Below are 24,816 nucleotides of genomic sequence, written 5' to 3'. Positions count from 1 at the left end.
GGTCATATGTAGGCAACCCCCCTGTGTGGGTTTCAAGTGTAATATGTTTTGACCAACACTGTTTAACCCTTGCAGGACACCAGCTACTTATTCAAAATGATGATTCTGGGACCCATGCCCACTTTACTGCCCTATTTCTGCCCAAATCCTTGTTGGTCAAAAGAAATGGCAAGTGGGTCATATGTAAGTGACCCCCCTGTGCAGGTTTCCAGTGTAATATTTTTTGACCAACGCTGTTTAACCCTTGCAGGACACCAGCTACTTATTCAAAATGATGATTCTGGGACCCATGCCCACTTTACTGCCCTATTTCTGCCCAAATCCTTGTTGGTCAAAAGAAATGGCAAGTGGGTCATATGTAAGTGACCCCCCTGTGCGGGTTTCCAGTGTAATATTTTTTGACCAACGCTGTTTAACCCTTGCAGGACACCAGCTACTTATTCAAAATGATGATTCTGGGACCCATGCCCACTTTACTGCCCTATTTCTGCCCAAATCCTTGTTGGTCAAAAGAAATAGCAAGTGGGTCATATGTAAGTCATGCCCTTGTGTGGATTCTAAGTGTAAAATTTTTTGACCAACGCTGTTTAACCCTTGCAGGATACCAGCTACTTATTCAAAATGATGACATCTGGGACCTATGCCCACTTTACTGCCCTATTTCTGCCCAAATCCTCGTTGGTCAAAAGAAATGGCAAGTGGGTCATATATAAGTGACCCCCCTGTGCGGGTTTCCAGTGTAACATTTTTTGACCAACGCTGTTTAACCCTTGCAGGACACCAGCTACTTATTCAAAATGATGACATCTGGGACCTATGCCCACTTTACTGCCCTATTTCTGCCCAAATCCTTGTTGGTCAAAAGAAGTGGCAAGTGGGTGATATGTAAGTGACCCCCTAGTGCGGGTTTTCAGTGTAATATTTGTTGACCAACGCTGTTTAACCCTTGCAGAACACTAGCTACTTATTCAAAATGATGATTCTGGGACCCATGCCCATTTTTGTGCCCATTTTCTGCCCAAATCATTGTTGGTCAAAAGAAATTGCAAGTGGGTCATATGTAGGCAACCCCCCTGTGTGGGTTTCAAGTGTAATATGTTTTGACCAACACTGTTTAACCCTTGCAGGACACCAGCTACTTATTCAAAATAATGACATCTGTGACCCATGCCCACTTTACTGCCCTATTACTGCCAAAATCCTTGTTGGTCAAAAGAAATGGCAAGTGGGTCATATGTATCTGACCCCCCTGTGTGGATTCCAAGTGTAACATTTTTTGACCAACGCTGTTTAACCCTTGCAGGACACCAGCTACTTATTCAAAATGATGACATCTGGGACCTATGCCCACTTTACTGCCCTATTTCTGCCCAAATCCTTGTTGGTCAAAAGAAATGGCAAGTGGGTCATATGTAAGTGACCCCCCTGTGCGGGTTTCCAGTGTAATATTTTTTGACCAACGCTGTTTAACCCTTGCAGGACACCAGCTACTTATTCAAAATGATATCTGGGACCCATGCCCATTTTTGTGCCCATTTTCTGCCCAAATCATTGTTGGTCAAAAGAAATTGCAAGTGGGTCATATGTAGGCAACCCCCCTGTGTTGATTTCTGCAGTGAAATTTGTGGTCCATCATTCATTAACCCTTGTAAAAGTGATTTTTCTGAATAAGAAGCTGGAGCTCGAATAAGAAGCTGGAGCTCGAATAAGAAGCTGGCCGAATAAGAAGCCAACTTCAGCCTCGTCTGGATTAAAGAGATGTTATGACACATTTTCTTAATCAGTTGCACCATATGAACACCTTTTGAGGTTAACGCCTATATATTATTAGAGTATTTTATGGGATCTTCCAGACAGATGGTTGTCACTTTCGAATTGCAGTGAGTACACCATTGGTGACCGCAGATGTCATGCTTTCCTCCCGCAGATTTCTTGCCTGGGGTGTCACTGTCTGCTGATGTTATGTTTCTAGCACAGGTGTGGTTTGCATATCAATGCTGATATACAGACCACACTGTGCTAAAAGCACTACATCAAACAGTGACACCCCAGGCAGGGAAGAGGAACTGCATGGGATTTCAAAGATAGCGGGTGCTAGAATGAACACTAAGCATGGCATGTGTACCAGACTTTCTTTCCCTACTTTGCCAAGTTTTTGTGTGTATAGCCCTGTACACATGCATCTATTTTTTTTTCTTATTTTCAATTCGATTTTGCTTATAGAAGCAAAATCGGTACTTGTGTATTATAGCGGCGCCCATTGCATCGTATACCATAAGGCATACGATGGTATGCGATATCCCGCAATGTTGTACAATGGCATTCAATTTTAATATTGTATGACATTGTATATGGCACACAATGCGATAAAAAATTGTATAAGCACCCTAATGGGTGCTTACAATGTTAAATGCACCCTAATTTGGTGCTTACAATGTTGAATGCACCCCCACATCACCCCCCACTATAAACGTGAACCCGAAGCGTGGCGAGCGCAGCGGTACGCATCCTACTACCTTTTCATACCCTCACTATCCACATCGGCGTCGAGTTGATTTTATAAAGTGTGGCGAGTGCAGCGAGCCACCGAGCCCGAATCGTGGCGAGCGGACGCGCATAACTTCACAGCTATACCCGTCCCCTCGCGGGGCTCGCTGCTCTCGCCACGCTTCAGGCTCGCCACACTGTATAAAATAAACTCTCCAACGTGGATAGTGGGGGTATGAAAAGGTCGTAGGAAGCGTACCGCCGCCCCTCGCGGGCTCACTGCGCTTGCCATGCTTCGGGTTCACGTTTATAGTGGGGGGTGGCGTGGGGGTGCATTTTACATTGAAAGCACCCATTAGGGTGCTTAAAACCACCCATTAGGGTGCTTGTACAATTTTTTAATCGAAAAGTGGTGTAAAATCGTGTCGCTTTGCATGCCATCGGGTGTATGGCATTCGATGTGATGCGATAAAAACATCGCACGACCAACATCGGGGGCGCCGCTATAATACACAAGTACCGCAAAATCGAATCCTAAACTAAATCTAATGGTTTTTGTGTCCCTTTCGATCTACATTCGATTCGATGCGCACTCCTGTTTTCACAAAATCGAACAAAAAAATCTACTGTGCAGCCAAGGAAATAACGAATGTGTACAATGTACCATTCATGTATATCAAATTCGATATCTAATGCAAAAGTACAGATCTAATGCCAAATCGAATGGAAAGATCTAATTCCAGATCTAAAAGAAAATCGGGTACTTGTTTAGTTTCACGGCGGCAGCGGCCGTGTGTCTGAGTCCCCTTGCCGCTCGCCACACTATCTAAAATCAACTCTATGCCAATGTGGATAGTAGGGGTATGAACTATCTACTTTGGCATAGAGTTAATTTAGTTTATTTTAGATAGTTTGCTAAACGCCGTACCCGGAAGTTCACGGCGGCCATGCTGCCGTCGTGAAACTAAACAAGTCCCGAGAATCTAATCTAACATTGAATCTAAAGCAAATCGATGTGTGTGTACAGGGCTTTAGAGTCGTTAACTCAAAATAGCACATTCCTCTGTTGGTAAATGATAAAATTAGAGTGAGACTGATTAAACTGTAGTAAAACTGGGCACACACATAAAAGTGAGAACAAGAATCTGGTAATGTATGGGAGCAAAGTACAATTTCCATAGGCTCCCAAATGCTGGAAAGCAGACAAGTCATTCTGGCCAATTGGTTAAAGCCGTTTAATTTAACAAAAGTATCCAAACAATCGTTTTTATCCATTCCCAGGGTTTGGGAGCAAATAGTTTACTGTCATTTGCCAGATTTTTGTTCTCATCAGACAGATAACTCTTTAAGTGGGGGAGGGGCTATTCAATCCTGGATTCCAGCTGTCGAAAGCAGCCCCATTTTCAGTCAGTTGCCAGTTTATCGGCAAGCAGTTGGCGAAAAGGGGGCGTGTCTGTAAAAACAGATGTGGATTGTCGAGATCCGCCCGTGAACTCGACAATCCATGCCTGTTTTTGCCAAAAGTGAACCGACTGGTTTTAAAGTTGGATCCAATTATTCCAGCCGCTTCTTCAGTGCTGTCGGAAATAACGTAAGGGATTGAATGCTCCCCTAAGTGTGTGTACAACTTTCCAGATATAAGTGGGGTATTAAGAGAGAGATAAAGATGAGGTAAATAAATCGGTACTTGTGTATTATCACAGCGCCCACTAAACTATTTGCTTAGTGGGCTATTCTGCGTAGGAAAATCGCATCGCATGGGCCATGGTAAGTGCCGATGCGATCCGATTTTCCCATGTAATGTATTCAGTGCTCTTTTATTTATATTGTATAGGGTGTACAGTGCTATTAGGTATACAATAATGACATACAATGAGGTTTTAGGCACCCCCCCACTATTCACGCGAGCGAGCGGCGGCGAAACGCGTCCTCTGACCTTTTCATACCCCTGCTATCCACGTCAGTGTAGAGCTGATTTTATATAGCGTGGCAAACCACCGAGCTGTATAGCGTCCCCTCGCGGGGCTTGCTGCGATCACCACGCTTCGGCCTCCGTGGCTCGCTGTGCTCACCACCCTATATAAAATCAACTCCACGCCGACGTGGATAGTAGGGGTATGAAAAGGTCGGAGGACGCGTTCCGCCGGCCCTCGCTGCGCTTCAGGGTGGCATGGATAGTGGGGGGGGGTACCTAAACCCTCGTTGTATGTCATTATTGTATACCTAATGGCATTGTACAGGTGCCTATAACTAATTATGCGCAGGCCCTAACCATTGGTCCCTTGTGCGAACTGGTGGGGGACTGAAGGAATAGTGTGTATGCACAATATCCTGGACACTAGAAAGATTAAGAAAAATTGTTCAGCCATATTTTTTACTGAACACATCGTTTAGTGTGTATGGGCCTTTAGAAGCTGATTATTATTATTTATATATATCCAAGCTTTAATAATTACCCCAGGGTTGCCGACCCTCCCGGAATTTCCGGGAGTCTCCCGAAAATCAGGTACCCCCTCCCGGCCCCCGGAAGGGTGGGCAACCCTCCCGGATTCAGGGGGGACCCCCGCTGACCCCCGGAGCTAAAACGGCACAATCGCGTCATTTTAGCCCCGCCCCCTCCATGGAGATCCGTGAATTTGCTGCTTTAACAGCATGGGGGCGGGGCTTAGTGATGTCACTCGTAAGCCCCGCCCCCTGAGCGGCTGCTGAAACTCTCCTCTCCGGGCTTCTCCCGGAGAGGAGAATGTTAAAGTCGGCAACCCTGAATTACCCCATAATGAGCTATTTCGCATAATTTTATACTAACTATACATTTAGCACTGCAATCCTTTTTATTTCAGCACAAAGCACTTGTATTTTTACCTCTCAGATTTGATGCATGTTAAATAATATAAAAAAGACATTGCCATTGTAATTTATCATGCAATATGCAGGCATGCCCAAACTTGATGCTACTGCAATATGGGTGTCAAAAGCAAAATACTGGTTAGGCATGATCATTTTGATCAAAATTTGCTGTGAAAATTCAGATAATCTTCTATGTTATGGGTTAAAAATATGCAATAACAAATTTATCCAATTTCTGTTTGTTTCATTTTTACCATAGTTCAATGAAATGGCTCCTGGTCTGCGGCTTTCTTACCGGAATCCTCGTCTATTGCGTAGAGTGTACTTTCAGCTGCACCAACAACAGCAGGCTGGTTTATTCTGCGATGTCACTCTACAGGGCCATGGTGAGACCACTGATTAATTCGAACTTTTTTTTTTGTTCAGATTAGGGAACGTTTGTGTCACAGCTATGTTTTTTAAATTGAAAGTTTTCTGTATTCCTGCTTTATTTTCTGTGTACCATATATAATCGAGTATAAGCCTACTTTTTCAGAACATTTTTTATGCTGAAAAGGCCCCCCTCGGCTTATACTCGAGTGTGGGTCCCACTTGAGTCAATAAATTTTCCCAATTTTTTGTTGTAAAATTAGGTGCCTCGGCTTATATTCGGGTATATATGGTATATGTATTCTTTGTTCCACTGGAGACACAGTGCTGGGGTGTAGGGTTGGAGCACCAAACGGGTTAAAAACTTTTGCCTTTTGCCAGCTCAGGCTCCTCCTCTCCTTATGCCCCACCTCCGTCCTCTGCAGCCATTTGGTGCTGGCAGGAGCCAGAGCACCTTTTAATAACGTGTGGGCTTTATGCAGTCTGACGATCTTATTTTATGATTTTATTTGTAATCTTATTTTTACACTAGGTGGCAGCGCTGGGTGTCTAATAGACACCAGCGCTGCTGCTTCATCACCTGGGCAGCGGTGGCCACAGCACCGTACATTGGCGAGTGACCTCGGCCGGGTCCCTGGGCACTGAAGGGACCATAGCAGAGTGCCGGGGACAGGTAAAGTGGCTCTCTGTGCAGGGGGACACCAGCGGTTCTGCAGCTCCGGCACAGGGGCCACCAGGCTGTGCTGGCCGCGCGGCATCTAGTAACACCATTCCCCTGCTAGATCACCAGGGAATCCAGCGTTGTGCATACAGCACCAGTAGCGGGGCCGCCCAGAGGCAGTGCTGGATCCCCGCCGATTTACTGGAACTGTGCTGGGGCCATTTCTCAAAGGTCTCTGTCAACAGGGGGAGGAAGCTCTCCCTGCTAGCTCTTCACCTGGGGTCAGTGGCGCGGTCCTCCTCACAGGCTTCCCGCCAGGACCTTCCTTCCCGCTTTCACTCTCCGCCATAAGCACGGACCGGCCATGGCCCAGTCCGGAGTTCTTCTTTATCCGCTGTGGAGAGTTCAGGTTTCTGCACCCTTGTGCCTCTCCTCCATCAAGGTCCGGTCACACCCCTGTTTGCTCCTTTTCAGCTATGGTTGTTTACGTTGAGCTGATTGCCCATTTCTCCTTCCATTGTATGTACTGTATGCTTGCATTGTGTGTTTGACTCTGCTGTTAACACTTCGCTGCCTGTACAGTTTTTATTCGGCACAACTTGCTTGGCTATTTAACTTTTTTGATCCTGCACTATGCAGTCTAGAGGCAAGTCTCATAGAGATGCAGGGGCACCAGTGTTATTGTCATGTGCTGCTGGTTTGCCCCCTCAGGATCATGTACATGATGGCTTATGTGCTAGTTGCTACAATGCGCAAAGACGGCCCGCAGCTTCAGCCTCCTCTCAGGAGACTGCATGAGCAGTGTCTATGACTCAGGTGATGAAGCAGCTAGTAGATAAACTGCACCACCCAAGCAGTCTTTGGTACCGTCCATGGCTCAGATGGGTTTGGCTCCCCCTCGTTCAAACCACCGTGGGCTATTGCATTGTCTGTTCAGAGTTTATAGAAAACTTTGCAGGGTAAATCCATCAAGAGGAGGGCTGTACACAGAGGGGGGTTCCACATCACAGGCCTTAATTTGCCTCAGATTCTAGGTCTATTGGGAGACTGGTTCAGTTTCTTCTGCTGCGGAAGAAGCTCTGTCTCGTATTAACATGGAAGCTTTAGTTAAGGCAGTCAGGGAAGTCTTGACTATAGAGGACACTGATCAACCTCCAAAGTTTAAATGAAAAGAGGGTGTTACCTTTTGTCCCCTATCTAAACAGTTGGAAGAGATGCTGTAAGAAGCTTGGAAGACTCCCAAGTTCAATCTTCCTAGGCGTCTGTCCTCCCTTTACCCTCTTCCAGCGGAGGATAGGGGTAGATGCGAAAATGCTCCTCCTATTGATTCCCATGTGGCTAGACTGGTTTGGACTTCCACTCTCTCTGTTCCTAATAAAGCGTCCCTTAAGGACTCAGCCGATAGGAGACTGGAGAATTTTCTTAAACCTATTTACACCAATACAGGGGCTATAGCCATCGATGAGGGCGCTCTGGCATCATGAGTTTCCCCCTCGGCGATCCCTGTGGCTTAGCTCCTGGAAAGCTGATGCTGATTCTAAAAGTGTTTTAGAGGCACTCCCTTATGAGTGATCGGTCCTTTTTGGTTCCCAACTCGATAAGATTGTGGCATCCTCGAAGACTGCTTTTCTGATGTCCATTCCTGCTTCTTGGTCTCGCACTTATACTGTTCAATCCTTTCGGATCCAGTGCAAGAGTAGAGGTCAGCCTTTCTCCAGGCCCCACTCTCAGGTTGCTGGGCCCTCCAAGCCAAAGAGTAAGCAGCCTTGGGCAACCAGGTGCCTAGACTCAAAGCCTGCTGACAAATCCCCTGCATGACCTGTCCTGCCTTCCTTTGGGGGATCCCAGGGTGGGAGGCCTTCTGTTGGGAAATGCGGCAGTGTGTCGAGAATCCACAACAGACGCTTTGGTCGTAGATTTGGTGTCGCGGGGTTATGCCCTGACGTTTCGACGTCGACCACCCCACTCCTACTTTTCCACAAATTTACCTTGGGACACAGAAAAAGTGCCTTAGAACAGGCCATCCAACAGCTTCTGGGGTCCGGCTTTATCATACCGGTGCCCCCACCTCATTGGTGGACTCTTTTATATGCCAGCCTATTTTTGGTGCGGAAGCCCAATGGAACTTACAGTCCCATACTCAACTTAAAGTACCTCAACAAATCCTGCATATTCCCCGGTTTCGGATAGTAACCTTGCAATCGATTGTTCTCACATTGGAATTGGGGTATTTCATGGATTCACCAGGATGCCTATTTACATGTACCCATTTGTCCGAACATCAGAAGATCCTGAGGTGCAAGGGCAACTTTTTCAGTTTTGAACACTAACGTTTGTATTCTCCACTGCTCCCGCATGTTCACAAAGGTCATGGTGGTCATGGGGAGCAAGCTTCACCTTCAAGGTATCCAATTCCTTCCGTACCTGAACGACTTGCTCATCATGACTTAGTCTGCAGAAGTGCTCCAGAATCATCTGTCCACCTTGGTGCACTTGTTACAGGCCCGCAGATGGATCGTCAACTGGCCCAAGTCCTCAGTGATTCCCATTGCAGTCCATGTTGCATCTGGGGGCTCATCTGAATTCCATTCAACAACCTATTTTTCTCCCGTCTTGCATCTCAGTTACATAGTAGGTGAGGCTGAATAAAGACTTAGCTTATCCTATATCTGAGGTCTTCTTTCTCACTGGCATGTGTCTATTCATGCTTGTATGAGGGTGTTGGGGTCGCTGGTGTATGGACAATTTCACTCCTGTCCATTACAGAGGGAGATTCTGAACAAATGGAGGGGAGCTGTCACTTGTCAGCACAGCTTCCAGGGACTTTGGTGCCCTTAAAAGTGTCAGCTGCCCATCAAAGTATTGAAGTTTCGGGTGCACTTCCGAGCTCTGTCTGGAGGAACACTCGCTTCACGGCCATCCGATGCAGGTGCAGTCCGACAATGTGACCACATCAGGGCGGCACTCGTGGTTGGTCGGCCAAGGTAGAAACCTCCCCCATATTCCGGTGGGCGGAGAAGAGTATTCCTTCTCTGTCAGACTCTGGATCCGGGAGCTTGCATGGTGGATGCCCTGATGTACCTCTTCCCTCCGATCTCCTTGCTCCCTCATGTCATCTGCAAAAGGTGGAAGAGGGCATGGTAATACTGGTGGCTCCAAATTGGCCCAGGATGGTCTGGTGTTTGGATCTCCTGGCTCTCTCCGTGGCCCCTCTGATTCATCAACCTCTACAGCTGGACCGCTTCAGCCAGGGTCCCTGTTTGCATCTGGACCTTTTCCTCGTCTGGCTTTAACGTGGTGGTTCTGGAAACCTCCTTGTTAAGAGCCAGAGAGGGTTATTCATACTGTGCTCCAGGCCCATAAACCATCATTGGCTGGTGCGTATTACCGGATTTGGAAGGCTTACTTTGCCTGGTGTTCCGTTATGCGCCTTAATCCCAGAACTTTTTGTTTGTCAAGGATTTTTTCCTTCCTTCAAAAAGGATTTCAGGCAGGTGTACGTCTTTCTTCTCTGAAGGTACAGATTTGGGCTTTATCTATTCTTTTCTGTAGGACACTCTCTTTCTTACCGGATGTGTGCACCTTTCTTTAGGGGGTGCTTCCCATACAGCCTCTTTTTGCCCCTCTGGTAGCCCCATGGGTCCTTTCCTTAGATATCAGAGTGGATTTATTTTGGCTTACCTGCTGGCCATTGCTTCAGCTAGGAGGGTCTACAATCTTTATACCCTCTCCTGCCATTCCCCCTTTTTGATTTTGAGGGCTGTCCTAATAACTAGAATATGTCACCTACCTAAGGTTGTGTCTAGGTTTCATTTGAACCAAGAAATTTTTGTTCCAGTGTATCGTGGGCCAGGGACATCGTCTGATCAGTCCTCCCTGGATGTGGTACAGGCTCTTTGCATTTATGTGTAGCGTACCAAGGACATTCAAAAGTCGGAAGCCCTTTTTTGTCCTCTAAGCAGACTATTGCTCGTTGACTTCACTCTGTCATTCGGCAGGCTTACCTGGACTCCTCTCTCCCCATTCCTGCGGTGGTAAGGGCTCATCCCACTCAGTCCGTGGGTGCTTCATGGGCTGTTCGGGGTGGTGCAACAGTAGAACAGATTTGTAGGGCGGCAATTTGGTCATCTGCTCAAAGCTTTTTTGCGCAGACTCTTCTTTCAGATTCAGATTGTTTTCAATGCAGCTCGGCATGTCCCCACCTTAGGGTGCTGCTTTAGGATGTCCCAGAGTCAGCCCTGTGTCTCCTGCAGAACAAAGAATGAAAGGCCCCCTTGTTGTGTTGACTTGACTGTTTGGTGTCTGTTGTACCAGAGTTGTTTGTGTGTTCTTCTCCTCTTTCGTTCTCCTGCCTTGGGCTTGCTAACAAAAACTTGCTGCTGATAACAGTGGCGGGGCATAGGGGGAGGAGGAGCCTGGGCTGCCCGGAGGAAAAAGGTTTTAACCCGTTTCATGCCAGGCTACTCCAACCCTACACCCCACAGTCAGCCCTGTGTCTCCTGTGGACCTCAAAGAAAGAGATTTAACAGGTAAGACATAAATCTACGGTACTTGTGGAGTATCACGGCTCCCATCGTATGCCATATGTAGTGGCATACGATTTTTACCGATTTTTGAGCATTTTTGCTCAAAAATCGTATGCGATCGTATCGGATGCCATACGATGCGATGCGATGGCACCTGATTACGATTTTTGAGCATATTTGCTCAAAAATCGTATGCGATCGCATCGGATGCCATACGATGGCATGCGATGCAATGCGATGGCACCCGATTTTGCATTGAAATGCATCAGAATGCATTGAAATGTGTATTAAACTAGTGAAATGCCCCCAAATGCCATTTTTCATAGTGCACCACCCCCACTATCAACGTCAACCCGAAGCGTGGCGAGCGCAGCGGTACGCGTCCTACGACCTTTTCATACCCCCACTATCCACGTCGGCGTGGAGTTGAGAATAGAATAGTGTGGCGAGCGCAGCGAGCCACCGAGCCCGAAGCGTGGCGAGCGCACGCGGATACCTGTGAAGCCTGCGAGGGGACGCGTATAGCTGTGAAGGTTTCCGCGTCCCCTCGCGGGGCTCGCTGCGCTCGCCACGCTTCGGGCTCGGTGGCTCGCTGCGCTCGCCACACTATTCTATTCTCAACTCCACGCCGACGTGGATAGTGGGGGTATGAAAAGGTCGTAGGACGCGTACCGCCGCCCCTCGCGGGCTCGTTGCCCTCGCCACGCTTCGGGTTGACGTTGATAGTGGGGGTGGTGCACTATGAAAAATGGCATTTGGGGGCATTTCACAAGTTTAATACACATTTCAATGCATTCTGATGCATTTCAATGCAAAATCGGGTGGCATCGCATCGCATGCGATTTGATCGCATGCGATGCGATTTTTAGCATACGATCTGCATACGATGCAGGTCGTGGGAGCCGTGATACTCCACAAGTACCAAATCTACTTGTCCAGGTCCTGCACATTATCCATATGATGATGGCGGCCACCTTAACTGATATGTTATCATCAGTTTCTTCATCCCCCAAAAAATAAATAAAAACATGGTTTCCACTTGTACTAGACTGCCATCAACAATAAAAAAAATAATGCAGTGAGCCACAAATGTTTCCACTTGGGTCACTAGAAAATGGTTTGAGTCTGTGCCTTTTTCAGTATGTGGTTATTAGGTCGACAACTATTGGTTGACACATGCATTAGGTCGACATGTGTTTTTCTTCTTTTTTTTTTTACCAATTTGTTCATATTTACCATTCCAGTTGGTAAAGAGGGAGAATGTAATAGTGTTGAGCACAACGAGGCAGCAGTACACTTATACAGTGTCCATGTCGACAGACACACAAAAAAACAACAACCATGTCGACCTTTTTTGTGTGTTTACTGTCGACCTAATGATCCACATGCACCTTTTTCTCTTCTGTACCACCTTCGCTTTAACTCAGAAAGTATTTTTTGATCTCTTAGGTTATAGAAAACACCACCTAATGCACTACTGGTATTTAGGCCATTATTCTGGTTCACTCGCAAAGGCAAATTCCTTCTCATATGGACAAAAAGGTGGGGCAGGTGTGACATATGCACAGAGAATTAGATTTGGGTAGGGTTTTACTTCAAAGTGAAAAGGGTTTTACTTCAAAGTGAAACAGTATAAAAATAAAGCAGCCAGTATTTTCCCTGCACAGAAACAAAATAACTCACCCAAATCTAATTCTCTCTGCCCCACCTGCAGTGCACATGTTTTTTTTTCATTTGAGAAGGAATTAGATTCTAATACTAATATTTTGAACATAAAATCCATTTTATTGCAAGTCAGGAGTTGGAGGAAAGTTGGTCTGATGTATGGCCAGCATTATAACCCCACAGCAGCGTATGTGCTGCAGCAGCACACAGGGTAAATTTACTAAGATTGGAGTTTTGTTGAAGATGGGATGTTGCCCACAGCAACCAATCAGTTTCCTGTTTGTTTAGCACAGTGGTTCCCAAACTATGTGCCGTGGTACCCTGGGGTGCCGTGAGACACTTGCAGGGGTGCCTCAGGTTGGTGGTCCAGAAGTAATTAAAATTCAAATTGGGCAGTATAATAGGCAAAACCAGTGCTTGTGGCTTCTCATCATAAAATATGTGGACAAACAGAGGTGAATCCTTTCCCTCAGAGTTATTTTGTTTCTGTGCATAACTGACCCTAAGAATGACATATACTGTAAACACAATATGCTTAATTTACTTTTTTTTCCCCTACATTACTCAATGTGTAACTTTTGACTTAAACATTTTTATACTGTAGGGCGCCGTGATTCAAAAACCCATTGGAACCACTGGTTTAGCACCTCCTAGAAGATAATCATTTTTTAACCACTAATTAATTATTGGTTAATATGGGCAACATCATATGTTCGTAGAACACCTAACCTTATAGGATTACCCCATCAGTTGTATCAGAGCCCCCACATTAGGGAATCAAGCTCTTTTACTTCAGCTGGGCTTAGAAGGCCTGGCCATTGTATGCTTATCTGTAATTTTTACTATGAATGAATACTTTACAATAAAACTTTAAAACTTAATGGGACTTATTTGTAAAATGTGTTATGGTTTTTTCTTTTACAACTCTTCCTGCCTTTAATTTGTATGTAAACATAGCATGTAATGGAGAGGCCCTTTGGTATAGTATCTTCAGCACTATAAAGAGTTGCGCACAAGTGGTTCTCAGTGGGTCCTCAGGAACCCACACAGTTCATGGTTTCCTGGCAGGTGCACAGGTGTATTCATTACTCACTGACACATTTTAAAAGATCCAGAGGTGCAGCTAATTATTTCACTTGACTCTGAGAGGAGACCTGTAAAACATTCACTGTGTGGGGTCCCGAGGACCGACGTTTGAGAACCTGTGGTGTAGATGGATGTTGTGATTTATAACACTGTGCATGGTCTGTAGCAGAGTGGACTGGCATTTTTTAAATCCCGGGATTCAGAATTAAAAAATTCTGAAACCCAGGATTGGCTTACCTCCCAAAAAATAAAAACAAAAAAACGCCCGGCAGTCCCGCATACTTACTTACACAGATGGCAGGGCGGTGCGATGTGGGTGGATGATGCAGTGTGGCCGGGTGGATGGATGGTGTCTGCGGCTGGTGGTGGGCTGCGCAGCGTGACCTATGATCATAGTGTTCATTCTAGCACCCACGATCTTTGAAAACCCATGCAGTTTCTCTTCCCTACCTGGGGTGTCGCTGTCTGCTGTAATGTTTCTAGCACATGTCTGGTTTGCATATCAGTGCTGATATAAAGACCACACTGTGCTAGAAACACTACAGCAGACAGCGACACCCCAGGCAGGGAAGAGGAACTGCATGGGTTTTCAAAAATCGTGGGTGCTAGAATGAACACTGGACCACGTCACGCTGCGCAGAGCAGCACTGCCCTGGATGGAAGAAGCAATTTTGGGGCGGGATCCCGCTGATCCCGGGATTGGCCACCATACTCTGAGCCTTACGCTACTTCACTTGCAGTTAAATGTGCCTCACAGGGTGGCACTGAGGCATTTGCAAATAAGCTTAGTTTAGTTAGGGCAGATACTCAGAATCATAGGCTGTTGTGTGTATGCAGAGATGCTTCTGATTTTAGATCAATGGGTGGTGGGGGGGGGGGGGTGAAAACCTTGTCAACCTTTTATTAAGGCTGGCCCTGGTTCCCAAAATAAGGGAGACAAAATAATTGGGGGTCCCTGTATTTTGGGAACCAGCACTGGGCTCCACTACTCAGGAAGGTAATGCCACAGCAAGCAGCACATGGGGGTGCAATGTTCAGCTGTCTCATACCCCTTTCACATTGCACTTTTAAACCGGTATATTGCCGTTTTTTTCCCATTTTAAAACGTTTAAGGCTGCAATGTGAAAGTGCCAAAGTTGATTTACCGGTTAAAGATAACCGGTATTTCAACACGGTTAAAAAGCAGAGTCCTACACGTTTTAAAGCCGTTTTTTAGGCAGTGTGAATGGCTCTATTTCAATGGCTTGAAACGTGTCCCTTGGGGGTTAAACGGGTTGAATTTTGAATGGTATTAAATGATTTTTAAAATGGTTTTCACCTGCAATGTGAAAGGTCTCAAGGCTCAGACCCGTTTTAAAGTCCCATTTAAGAATACCGTGTCATTACCCATTTCTGCAATGTGAAAGCAGTATCAGATAAGGGGCTTTCCTTTGCAGGGCCATCGCCTTTAGTGGGTGAAAACGCAGGTGAGTGCATCCCCTGGTGGTCCTGTGAGCAGAGCACCGTTAGTTCACTGCTGCCATTAGACCACCAGGTATGGTTTCTTTCAGTGGGAATATCATTATGGCAGGGAGAGAGCTTCCCAGTCTCTCCACCCACACTCTCCTGGCTAGATTTGGGTGGGGTATTTTCAAACTACAAACTAAATAGCAGTGTAAAAATAAAGCAGCCAGTATTGACCATGCAAAGAAACAAAATAACAGAACTGAACTTTCGGCTCAAAATGGCCCAGTTTATTATTATCATTTATTTATTTATTTATAACCAGTTTCTTATATAGCAGAGCAGATTCCGTTGCACTTTACAATTGTAAACAGAGATGTAACAACAGACAGACTTGGAGGTAAGAGGGCCCTGCTGCAAGCTTACAATCTATAGAGACATAGGAGGGAAACACAAGGACAGGCACCAGTAATGGCATAGCAGTCCCACCAAGTTGCAAGTCCAGATGGGAAGCTATATAATACATATGTGCCTCAGAGGGTTATGCGTGTGGAACTTAAATATGATAGGCTTGCCTGAAGAGGTGAGTTTTCAGGGAACACTTGAGAGTTTGGAGGCTAGCAGCCCGATGTCCAGTCCTGTAATAATGATCGGGAGCTAGTGATCCGCGCAGAACAGAGACGCATATCTTCCTCAGAGCGGAGTGGTCGAGATGGGAGATATTTTGTGATAAGTAAAGACCTATATGCTGGTGCAGTATGGTTAATAGCTTTATATGCGAGTAGAAGTGTTTTATATTGAATACGGTAAAATACAAGCAACCAATGGAGGGACTGGCAGAGCGGATCAGCAGGCGATGAGCGTCTTGCTAGGAAGATGAGCCTAGTAGCAGCATTTAAAATGGATTGCAGTGGCGAGAGTCTGTTCTTGGGAAGACCAGTTAGAAGACTATTGCAATAATCAATGCGGGATATAATGAGTGCATGGATAAGAGATTTTGAAGTGTCTTGTGTGAGAGAGGGTCGTATTTTGGATAGGTTTTTTAGATGAATGTAACATGATTTTGTGACAGATTGAATGTGGGGATCAAAGGACTTTAGAGTTTAGTTTAGAGTCAAGGATGTCCCCTAGGCCTATTGTAAAGCGCAACGGAATCTGCTGCGCTATATAAGAAACTGTAAATAAATAAATAGGCAACGAGCTTGTGCGGTAGGGTAGATTGTAGGGTACTTATGTAATATCTGGGCTCCCGTTTTTCTTATGAGACCGCGTCCCCTCGCGGGGCTCGCCACGCTTCGGGCACGGTGGCTCGCTGCGCTCGCCACACTATATAAAATCATCTCCATGCGTAGTTGGATAGTAGGGGTATGAAAAAATGGGGTGCATTTAACATGGGAGCCCAGATAATACATAAGTACCGATTGTAGAGTTGTCAACAGTTATGGAGATTTCAGGATGGTAACTGTTCTTGGCTGGTGGGAATATAAGTAATTCTGTTTCTCTTTCGTCCATCCTGGTGACACAGCTAACCTTGGGATGTAGGAGGGTCCGCAGGAGCCAAGGCACCTATGCTGAAAGTCTTTGGAAGCAGGCTACTCCCTTCTGCATCCCATGAAGCTCCAGTTCGTTTTAGGTGCCCACAGGAGTGGGTGCTATGCTAATCGGCTGCTGCTGCAGCAGTCGTTTTTTTTCTTTGGATTTTACCAGAATAGTTAGGTTTTATTATTTTATTAACTTAGTTAGTGCAGGTTTTTTTCCAGTGTGTTGCTTCTGACAGAAGTTTGCAGACACTGAGAGTGCTGTCAGCTCTCTGTGTGCAGAGGGATGCTGCTGCTCCCTCCTACACAGCGCTTAACCTCTATGCAGAGAAGAGGTTTTCCTGGGCCCTGGGGGTGTCCTGAACTGACTCCTTACATAGAAGGGTATCGTGGGGGATGGACCTCCCGCGATGGCGGCTGCCATCTTGGATGGGCTTATAGACTGAAATCCCATTTGGGAGGTGAAGTCTATTACAGGTGTCCAGCGTTGCTGGACGTTTCCAAGTGGTCCCGGAGAGAAGGGGAGGCACTGGAGGTGAGGAGAAACACTTGTGGGAGTGGCTAAAGGGGGAACGGCGCCAAAGAGGCTACCCTACCCCGCTGAAGCAGAGACTTGGTCTCTTCCTGCTCTGTGTGCTGGCGCCATTTCTCTGCATACTGCGGAGCTGAAACAAGGTCTCATACAAAGTGCAGACAGTGCAGTTTCTCCTGGACAGCGCTTCCCCCGCTAATCGCTGAGGTCACTGGCAGCAGAAAGCAGACCGATAAGTACACTGTTACATGACTGTGCTTTGCCTGACATTGTGCACCGTGGGTTAAACATGACTGAAGGGTGTGATGCTGCTGCCGTGGGGGAGGGAGTGCGGGCCATGTTACTTGACTGCAGATTTTGCGGGGTTAAATTAACATGTGAACAGGGGATTTGTGCCCTTCATGTGAGTCTGTGCCCAGTGGAGCGCAAGCCCAGAAGTCTGAGCAATCTGAACCTGCATGGGCTGCTGCATTGGGGAGGTCTATGTATGCCTTGGTGGAGGCTTTAAACAGGCAGAGCGATAACTTTGTGAAGTGCCCTGGCCATATTTCTTCCTCCCAAACGTCTATGGGTTCCATTACTCGATCGCAGGGGGACCCGGTATTATTGCAGGTCATGCAGGACACTGCACAGGGTGTTCATAGGATGAACTCCCTTATGGAGCAGTTTGCTAAGCCTTCTGAGAGTGTTTCTTCCAGACGTCCTTTAGCTACTGCCCCACTTTTGAATTTGGATTCTGATGAAGAGGGTGTGTGCGGATTTGAGTTAGAAACATAGAAACATAGAATTTGACGGCAGATAAGAACCACTTGGCCCATCTAGTCTGCCCCTTTTTTTAAACATGTTACCTCAAACCATATTTGATCCTTATTTTTTTGTAAGGATATCAATATGCTTATCCCAAGCATGTTTAAATTGTACTACTGTATTTGCGTCTACCACCTCTGTTGGGAGGCTATTCCACTTATCTACTACTCTTTCTGTGAAAAAATTCTTCCTCGCATTTCCCCTGAATCTTCCTCCCTCTAGTTTCAGTGCATGTCCTCGTGTTCTGTTGCTCCTCTTCCTGTGAAGAATGTCTCCCACCTGTACCTTGTTAAAGCCCTTGATATATTTGAAAGTTTCTATCATGTCCCCCCTTTCCCTTCTCTGCTCTAAAGTATACATATTAAGATCTTTTAGTCTTTCCTGGTACGTTTTGTGATGTAGGCCATGCACCATTTTAGTTGCTCTTCTTTGTACAGTCTCTAATGTATTTATATCCTTCTGGAGATATGGCCTCCAGAACTGAACACAATACTCTAGGTGAGGTCGTACCAATGACCTATACAGTGGCATTATTACTTCTTTCTTTCTACTGCTGATACCTCTCCCTATGCAACCAAGCATCTGACTTGCCTTCTTCATTGCTTTGTTACATTGCCTACCTGCTTTTAAGTCCCCTGAAATGGTGACACCTAGATCCCTCTCTTCCTCAGTAGTTTCCATTATAGTGCCATTTATACTATATTGAGTCTTTGGATTTCTGAGACCCAAGTGCATGATTTTGCATTTTTTGGCATTAAACTGTAGTTGCCATTCTCTTGACCATTTCTCTAATCTGCCTAGATCCTCAATCATTTGTTTTACCCCTCCTGGTGTGTCTACCCTGTTGCATACCTTTGTGTCATCTGCAAAAAGGCACATTTTACCCTCAATTCCATTAGCAATATCACCAATAAAGATATTAAAAAGCACCGGTCCAAGTACAGATCCCTGGGGTACTCCACTTGTAACCTTTCCCTCCTTTGACTGTACTCCATTTACTACAACTCTCTGTTTTCTGTCCTGCAACCACGCTCTTATCCATTCAACTATCTTAGAATCCAATCCCAAGCTTTCAAGTTTATTTAACAGTCTGCGATGTGGGACAGTGTCAAAAGCTTTACTAAAGTCTAGATAAGCTACATCTACAGCCCCACCTTGATCTATTACTTTAGTCACCCAGTCAAAAAAGTCAATAAGATTTGTTTGACATGATCTTCCCCCAGTAAACCCATGCTGTTTTGGATCCTGTAAATTGCTGGTTTTGAGATATTCTACAACTCTTTGTTTTAAGAGTGTTTCCATCAATTTCCCTACTACTGATGTAAGGCTCACTGGTCGATAGTTGCTTACCTCTTCCTTGCTTCCACTTTTGTGCAGTGGGACTACATTCGCTGTTTTCCAGTCCTCTGGGATTACTCCAGTAGCTAGTGACTGGTTGAATAATTCTGTTATTGGTTTTACCAGCTCCCCTTTAAGCTCTTTTAGTATCCTTGGATGTATCCCATCTGGCCCCATTGATTTATCCACTTTCAGTTTTGAGAGTTCTGTGAGGACTTTCTCCTCTGTAAATGTACTTGTCTCTCCCTCAGTTTTCTGACTATACTTGCAACTTAACTGTGGCCCCTTCCCCTCTCTTTCAGCAGTGAATACTGAGCAGAAATAATTATTAATATTATCTGCTATTACATTGTCCCCCTCAAGAAAACTTCCACTCTCTGTCTTCAGTCTAATTATTCCACTTTTTGTTTTTCTCCTTTCACTTATATACCTAAAAAAAGTTTTCCCCCCTTTACCCACTGACTGGGCCATTTTCTCTTCAGCCTGTGCTTTTGCACATCTGATTACCTTCTTAGCCTCCTTCTGTCTAACAAGATACACCTCTTTGTCCTCATTCTTCTGCGTCTGCTTAAATTTCTTAAAGGCCAACTTTTTTGCTTTCACAATACTTGCTACTTCTTTTGCAAACCACAATGGCTTTCTTTTTCTTGTGTTTTTCCTAACTCTTTTGACACAAAGTTCTGTTGCTTTTAGAATTGCACTTTTTAATTTTTCCCACTTATCCTGCACTCCTTCCATGTTCTTCCACTCTGCCAAAGAATCCCTTACAGAGTTTCCCATCTCTACAAAATCAGCCTTCCTAAAATCTAACACCTTTGTTTTTGTGTGCGATGAGTCAGTCTCTGTCTTTATTTTGAACCATACTGCTTGATGGTCACTGGACCAGAGGGAAGATGCTGATGCTTCTGTCCCTGGTATTGAGGATTTGATTATTGCAGTAAAACAGGCATTAGATCTGTCTGAAGAGGACAAAGTGCAGGCACATTGTGTCTTTAAGAGGATCTGATGAGGGTATGGTTTCCTTGTTGGTAGAAGCATGGAAAGTTCCATACAGGAAAGTAACTATGTCTAAGAGGTTTGCAAACATGTACCCCATGCCTGAGGAACATGTGAAATTATGGGAGAAGGTTCCTTTAGTAGATGCTCCTGTAGCTAGATTGTCCAAGGCCACAGCTTTACCGGTACAGGGTGGGGCGGCCTTTAAGGACCCCGTGAACAAGAAAGTGGAAGGATGCCTTAAGGCGGTTTTTGAAGGAGTGGGTTTTACGCTCTGCCCCATTATTGCCTCTGCATGGGTAGCCAAGGCAATGATTAAGTGGACAGAAGCCTTAGAGAGTCAGCTCCTGCCGGATTCAGAGGCCTTTGCATTGGCCGAAAACCTCAGATGTGCAGCAGAGTAAATTTCTGAGGCTGGGGAAGAAGGCGCAAAAATGGCGACAAAGGTATCCACCACATCGGTATCTGCAAGGAGAGCCCTCTGGCTAAAGGCTTGGGAAGCAGACAGCGAATCTAAAAAGTCGCTTGAGTCTTTGGCTTTTAAAGGAGAGTTGCTTTTTGGGTCAGAGCTTGAATCCATTATAAAGCAAGCTACGGGGGGGGGGGGTACTTTCCTTCTCACTACATCTAAAACTTCAGGGTCCAAATTTGGAGTTTTTAAGCCTTCTTTTCGCTCGTCCTTTTGGGGAGGAGCGACCAACAGAGAACAGGCGGGAAGAGGTTCTAGGTTTGGGGCCTTTAACAAGAAACAGGTGTCTAAAGGAGAGGATAAATCCTCTGCATGACGGGGCGGAGAACGGGGAGTTCTGGCCTCAGTGGGAGGTCACCTCCTGCAGTTTCGGGACAGGTGGAAAAGTCCCACCACGGACCCTTGGGTATATTCCATTATCTCCAAGGGGTATCAGATAAATCTCAGGGGCATTCCCCCAAGAAGATTTCTTCCTACTCCTTTACCATGGGAAGCCCTATACGGATTGCCCTCTTGGGGGGCAGCACTTTCTCAATTATTTTCTTGGTCCCTAAACCAGACGGGTCTTTCAGACCCATTTAAAATCTTTAAATCGGCATCTCTGGGTGGTTCATTTCCGCATGGAATCTCTGTGTTCAGTGCTACGCCGCTAAGGTCGGCTGACCTTAAATTTGTTTCTTGGAAACTGACTTTCTCCTTCATACTTTATGGCAGCCTTACAATGGGTTAACCCCTTATCTCCCAGTATGTAGACAGGTAGTTTTTTCACATGTGATGCTAGGATCCTGGAATGCCAGAACTTTTTGTGTAAGCCACTTTTATTGCTTTGTATTGCATGGAGTGGGGACTGTGAGTAGATTCCAATTATTGGAAATTGGGGGCATGCATTGTTAGAGTATTTTAGTTCTCATTGCATACGGCTGTGCCCATAGTTTAGCTGTGGCCCTGTATTGAAGTGGGCCATTTTAAAGTAAGAAACCGGAGTCATAACTACAAGCGTTACACCGAAGGATAACTGAAGGCAAACTAATACAAATCAACAAAAACACACATGGACTGCATTGATACATCAAGAGTATGTAATTCATCTCCAATATGCTCTCTTCATTTCTGTGTTATGCAAACTCTTGTATGATTTGAAAAGTGCTGATGCAATGAATTGATTGTAATTGTTATTACTTGTTTGGGGAAGTTGTTCAGTGAAGCATAATTTAGTGTTGCATTCTGCCTGATGTCTACTCAAACACAGTGCAAATTATTTCCTTTGGCCATTAGTGTTCAGGTGTATCCTGACCTGAACAGACTCACTATATCCTTAGAATTAGTGACCTGCAGCTGTGTTGTAACTGATTAAGTGATTTCTGAACAGTAAAAAAGAAAAAACAGACCTTGAACAACGTCATCAAACAGGTAATTTCAACTTTAGATTTCGATTTTGTACTGTATGAACATGGTTAGGAATAACAGATGCACAGGCAACATTTTTAAAACTATGTGTGCAAACGCTAGAAGCCTAGGATACAAAATTCCTGATCTAATTGCAATAATGACAAGGGATGACCTAGACATTGTGGCTATCACAGAGACATGGTATAATGATAACCATGATTGGGACATAGCTATACCAGGATACAATTTATTTAGGAAGGACAGAATGGGAAGAATCGGAGGAGAAATGAAAAGCATATGTGCTACTTTTAATACAAAACATTGAAGAAAAACCTGAGGCCCTTTTGGGTGACCATAGAAATGGGGGAGAAGGACATTGCAATATCAGAAAGTCTAACCGAGTGTAATTTAGAGGAAGGTTTGCAAAAACTCCTGATAGAAGGTGTAGAATTTATTTTAAAAAACAATTATTTTGTTTTTAATGGCGTCTTCTATTTACAGCAAGTTGGGACCGCTATGGGCACCAGGTTCGCTCCAAGTTATGCCAATTTCTTCATGGGGCAGTGGAAGAAGGAGGCAATTTTTAACAACAATCCTTATGGAGCGAAATTGGTGTCCTGGAAGCGCTATATAGATGACGTCTTTTTTATTTGGAGAGGGGAGAGGAGTCTTTAAATGATTTTTGTGCATTTTTAAATAGCTACTCCAAAAACATAGAGCTCACTTTTGAAATAAGTGCAGAAACTACCAACGTTCTGTATATCACCGTGTTTGTTACAGACAATACCATTCAATCCAAAAATTAAAAAAAAAAACACGGATTCAGGTACCTATCTGAGGGCTGATAGTTGTCATCACCATAACTGGCTGCAGTCTATCCCAGGCAGCCAGTTCAGAAGGATCAGGAGAAATTGCTCTGATGTGGGAATCTACTCAGAACAAGCAAAGGAAATGACAAACAAATTCGTAGCCTCAGGGTACTGTAAAAACGCAGTGGATGCAACTAATGATATGGTATCCGCAATGTCGAGAAATTACCTTTTAGAAGAGAAACAAAAGGAAAATAAAATAAAAAGTGGTTTTGAATGGTCTTTTATCACCACTTATAATTGTCAATATAAGAAAATCGAAGCATCTCTAAAAAAACACTGGGAAGTATTGAAAAAAGATCCCATCATACGGAATCACCTACCTCCCCATCCCAAATGTATATATAGAAAAGCATCTAATCTACAAAATAGACTAGTGAGTAGTGCACTGCCTCCAAAAACTCTTGCCACTAGGATCAAAACGCAGGGATTCCATAGGTGCAGCCAATGTATGGGATGTAGGAATATCAAGGGAGAGGGATCAAAAATTACAGAATTTAATGTGAACGGAAGTACAGTAAAAATTGTAAATTTTATTACTTGCAATACAACCAGTGTAATCTATGCAATTGAATGCACGTGTAACCTTGTGTATATAGGCCGCACATCACGAGCTCTAAAGACAAGGATTGGTGAGCATGTGCGGAATATACACAAAGGTATTAATACACACGCATTATCAGATCATTTTTCTAAATTCCATAATAAATCTACAGTAGGGATTAAAATATTCTGTGGAATAAAATGGGTCAAAGGCCATTGGCGTAGACGAGATTTAGCAAAACAATTGGCCAAAGAAGAAATGAGAACCATTTATGAACTCAATACTTTACAACCAGGAGGCCTCAATGCAGATTTTGAGGTGAAATGGTTCTTATAGATGATCTGAGCACTGTCACTTTGAATGAGCACTGTCACTTTAAAACTGACTTCTGCGTGTTGTAATATAGAACACAATAAATGGTATGATAGAGAACTGCATTTATATTGTAATATGATTTTAAAGTGAGTTCTATTGTTTCAGATAAAATAAGCAGAATATATGCACATAGCACTTTTTATAATATGGATCCTGAAATAAACAGAAAGACGCGATTCCGGAAGTGACTACAAATGCGCAAGGGACACTGGGAGAGGTAGTCCCAGCGGCACTATTGGAACTACAAACCGGAAGTGACGTAACGGCGCGGGAACACGGACGCTATTTAAGGATAGAAGCATGTCACATCAGATGTACACTATTAGGACCTTGAAAAAGACCCTTGTAACGGGTCGAAACGCGTTGGTTGGTGGAGCGGTGGACGGACGGCAGAGTCAGCTATTTTGCACAGAGCACGGACACCTTACATCACCAGAAGTAAGGAGGAGCAGTTATCACCCGGGGTATCCTGCAAATCCCATGCTTTATATGAACTGTGTTGTTATACCAGTTCACACCCTCTCTGGTAATTTTTTCTGCAAGCTATCCATTCCACTGCCATATTTTGATGTGATGAATTTTAAATGAAATTGTGTTGATGTTTTAAATTGTTTTTATATACTGTGATTAAATACTTCACTATATATATTTCTTCTTCATTTTCATCCCGGGGATCCATATACCTCCGGATTTACATTTTGAATCAGCGCAAGCTAAGTGACCTTTGAAATTTTCTTTTTCTTTTTGTATGTTTACCTTTGGTGGAGGCTTTGGGAAAACTCCACATACTTAGGAGTCACTGGCATTGCAGCCTACTGCGCATTCATAGTCTAATACACTTCACCTTTTTCTGTATTATTCGTACTGGGGTCATC

The 24,816-nt window shown here is 44.7% G+C and overlaps 1 protein-coding gene across 1 annotated transcript in view; it reads left to right on the top strand.

Moving 5' to 3' along the window:
* BTBD18 (BTB domain containing 18) overlaps positions 1-24,816 on the top strand; it is an 80,274-nt gene that overhangs the window by 18,256 nt on the left and 37,202 nt on the right. Inside the window, exon 2 of the mRNA XM_083146112.1 lies at positions 5,594-5,720. Within this exon, the coding sequence (XP_083002238.1) occupies positions 5,603-5,720 (118 nt within the window). The 5' untranslated portion in view covers positions 5,594-5,602. The remainder of the gene's footprint in view (positions 1-5,593; positions 5,721-24,816) is intronic.

This window comes from Crinia signifera, chromosome 6 (genome assembly GCF_055691185.1).
Source record: "Crinia signifera chromosome 6, ASM5569118v1, whole genome shotgun sequence".
Lineage (NCBI taxonomy): Eukaryota > Metazoa > Chordata > Amphibia > Anura > Myobatrachidae > Crinia > Crinia signifera.
Note: the sequence above shows the minus strand (reverse complement) of the source record. Positions and strands in the feature narration are given on the sequence as shown.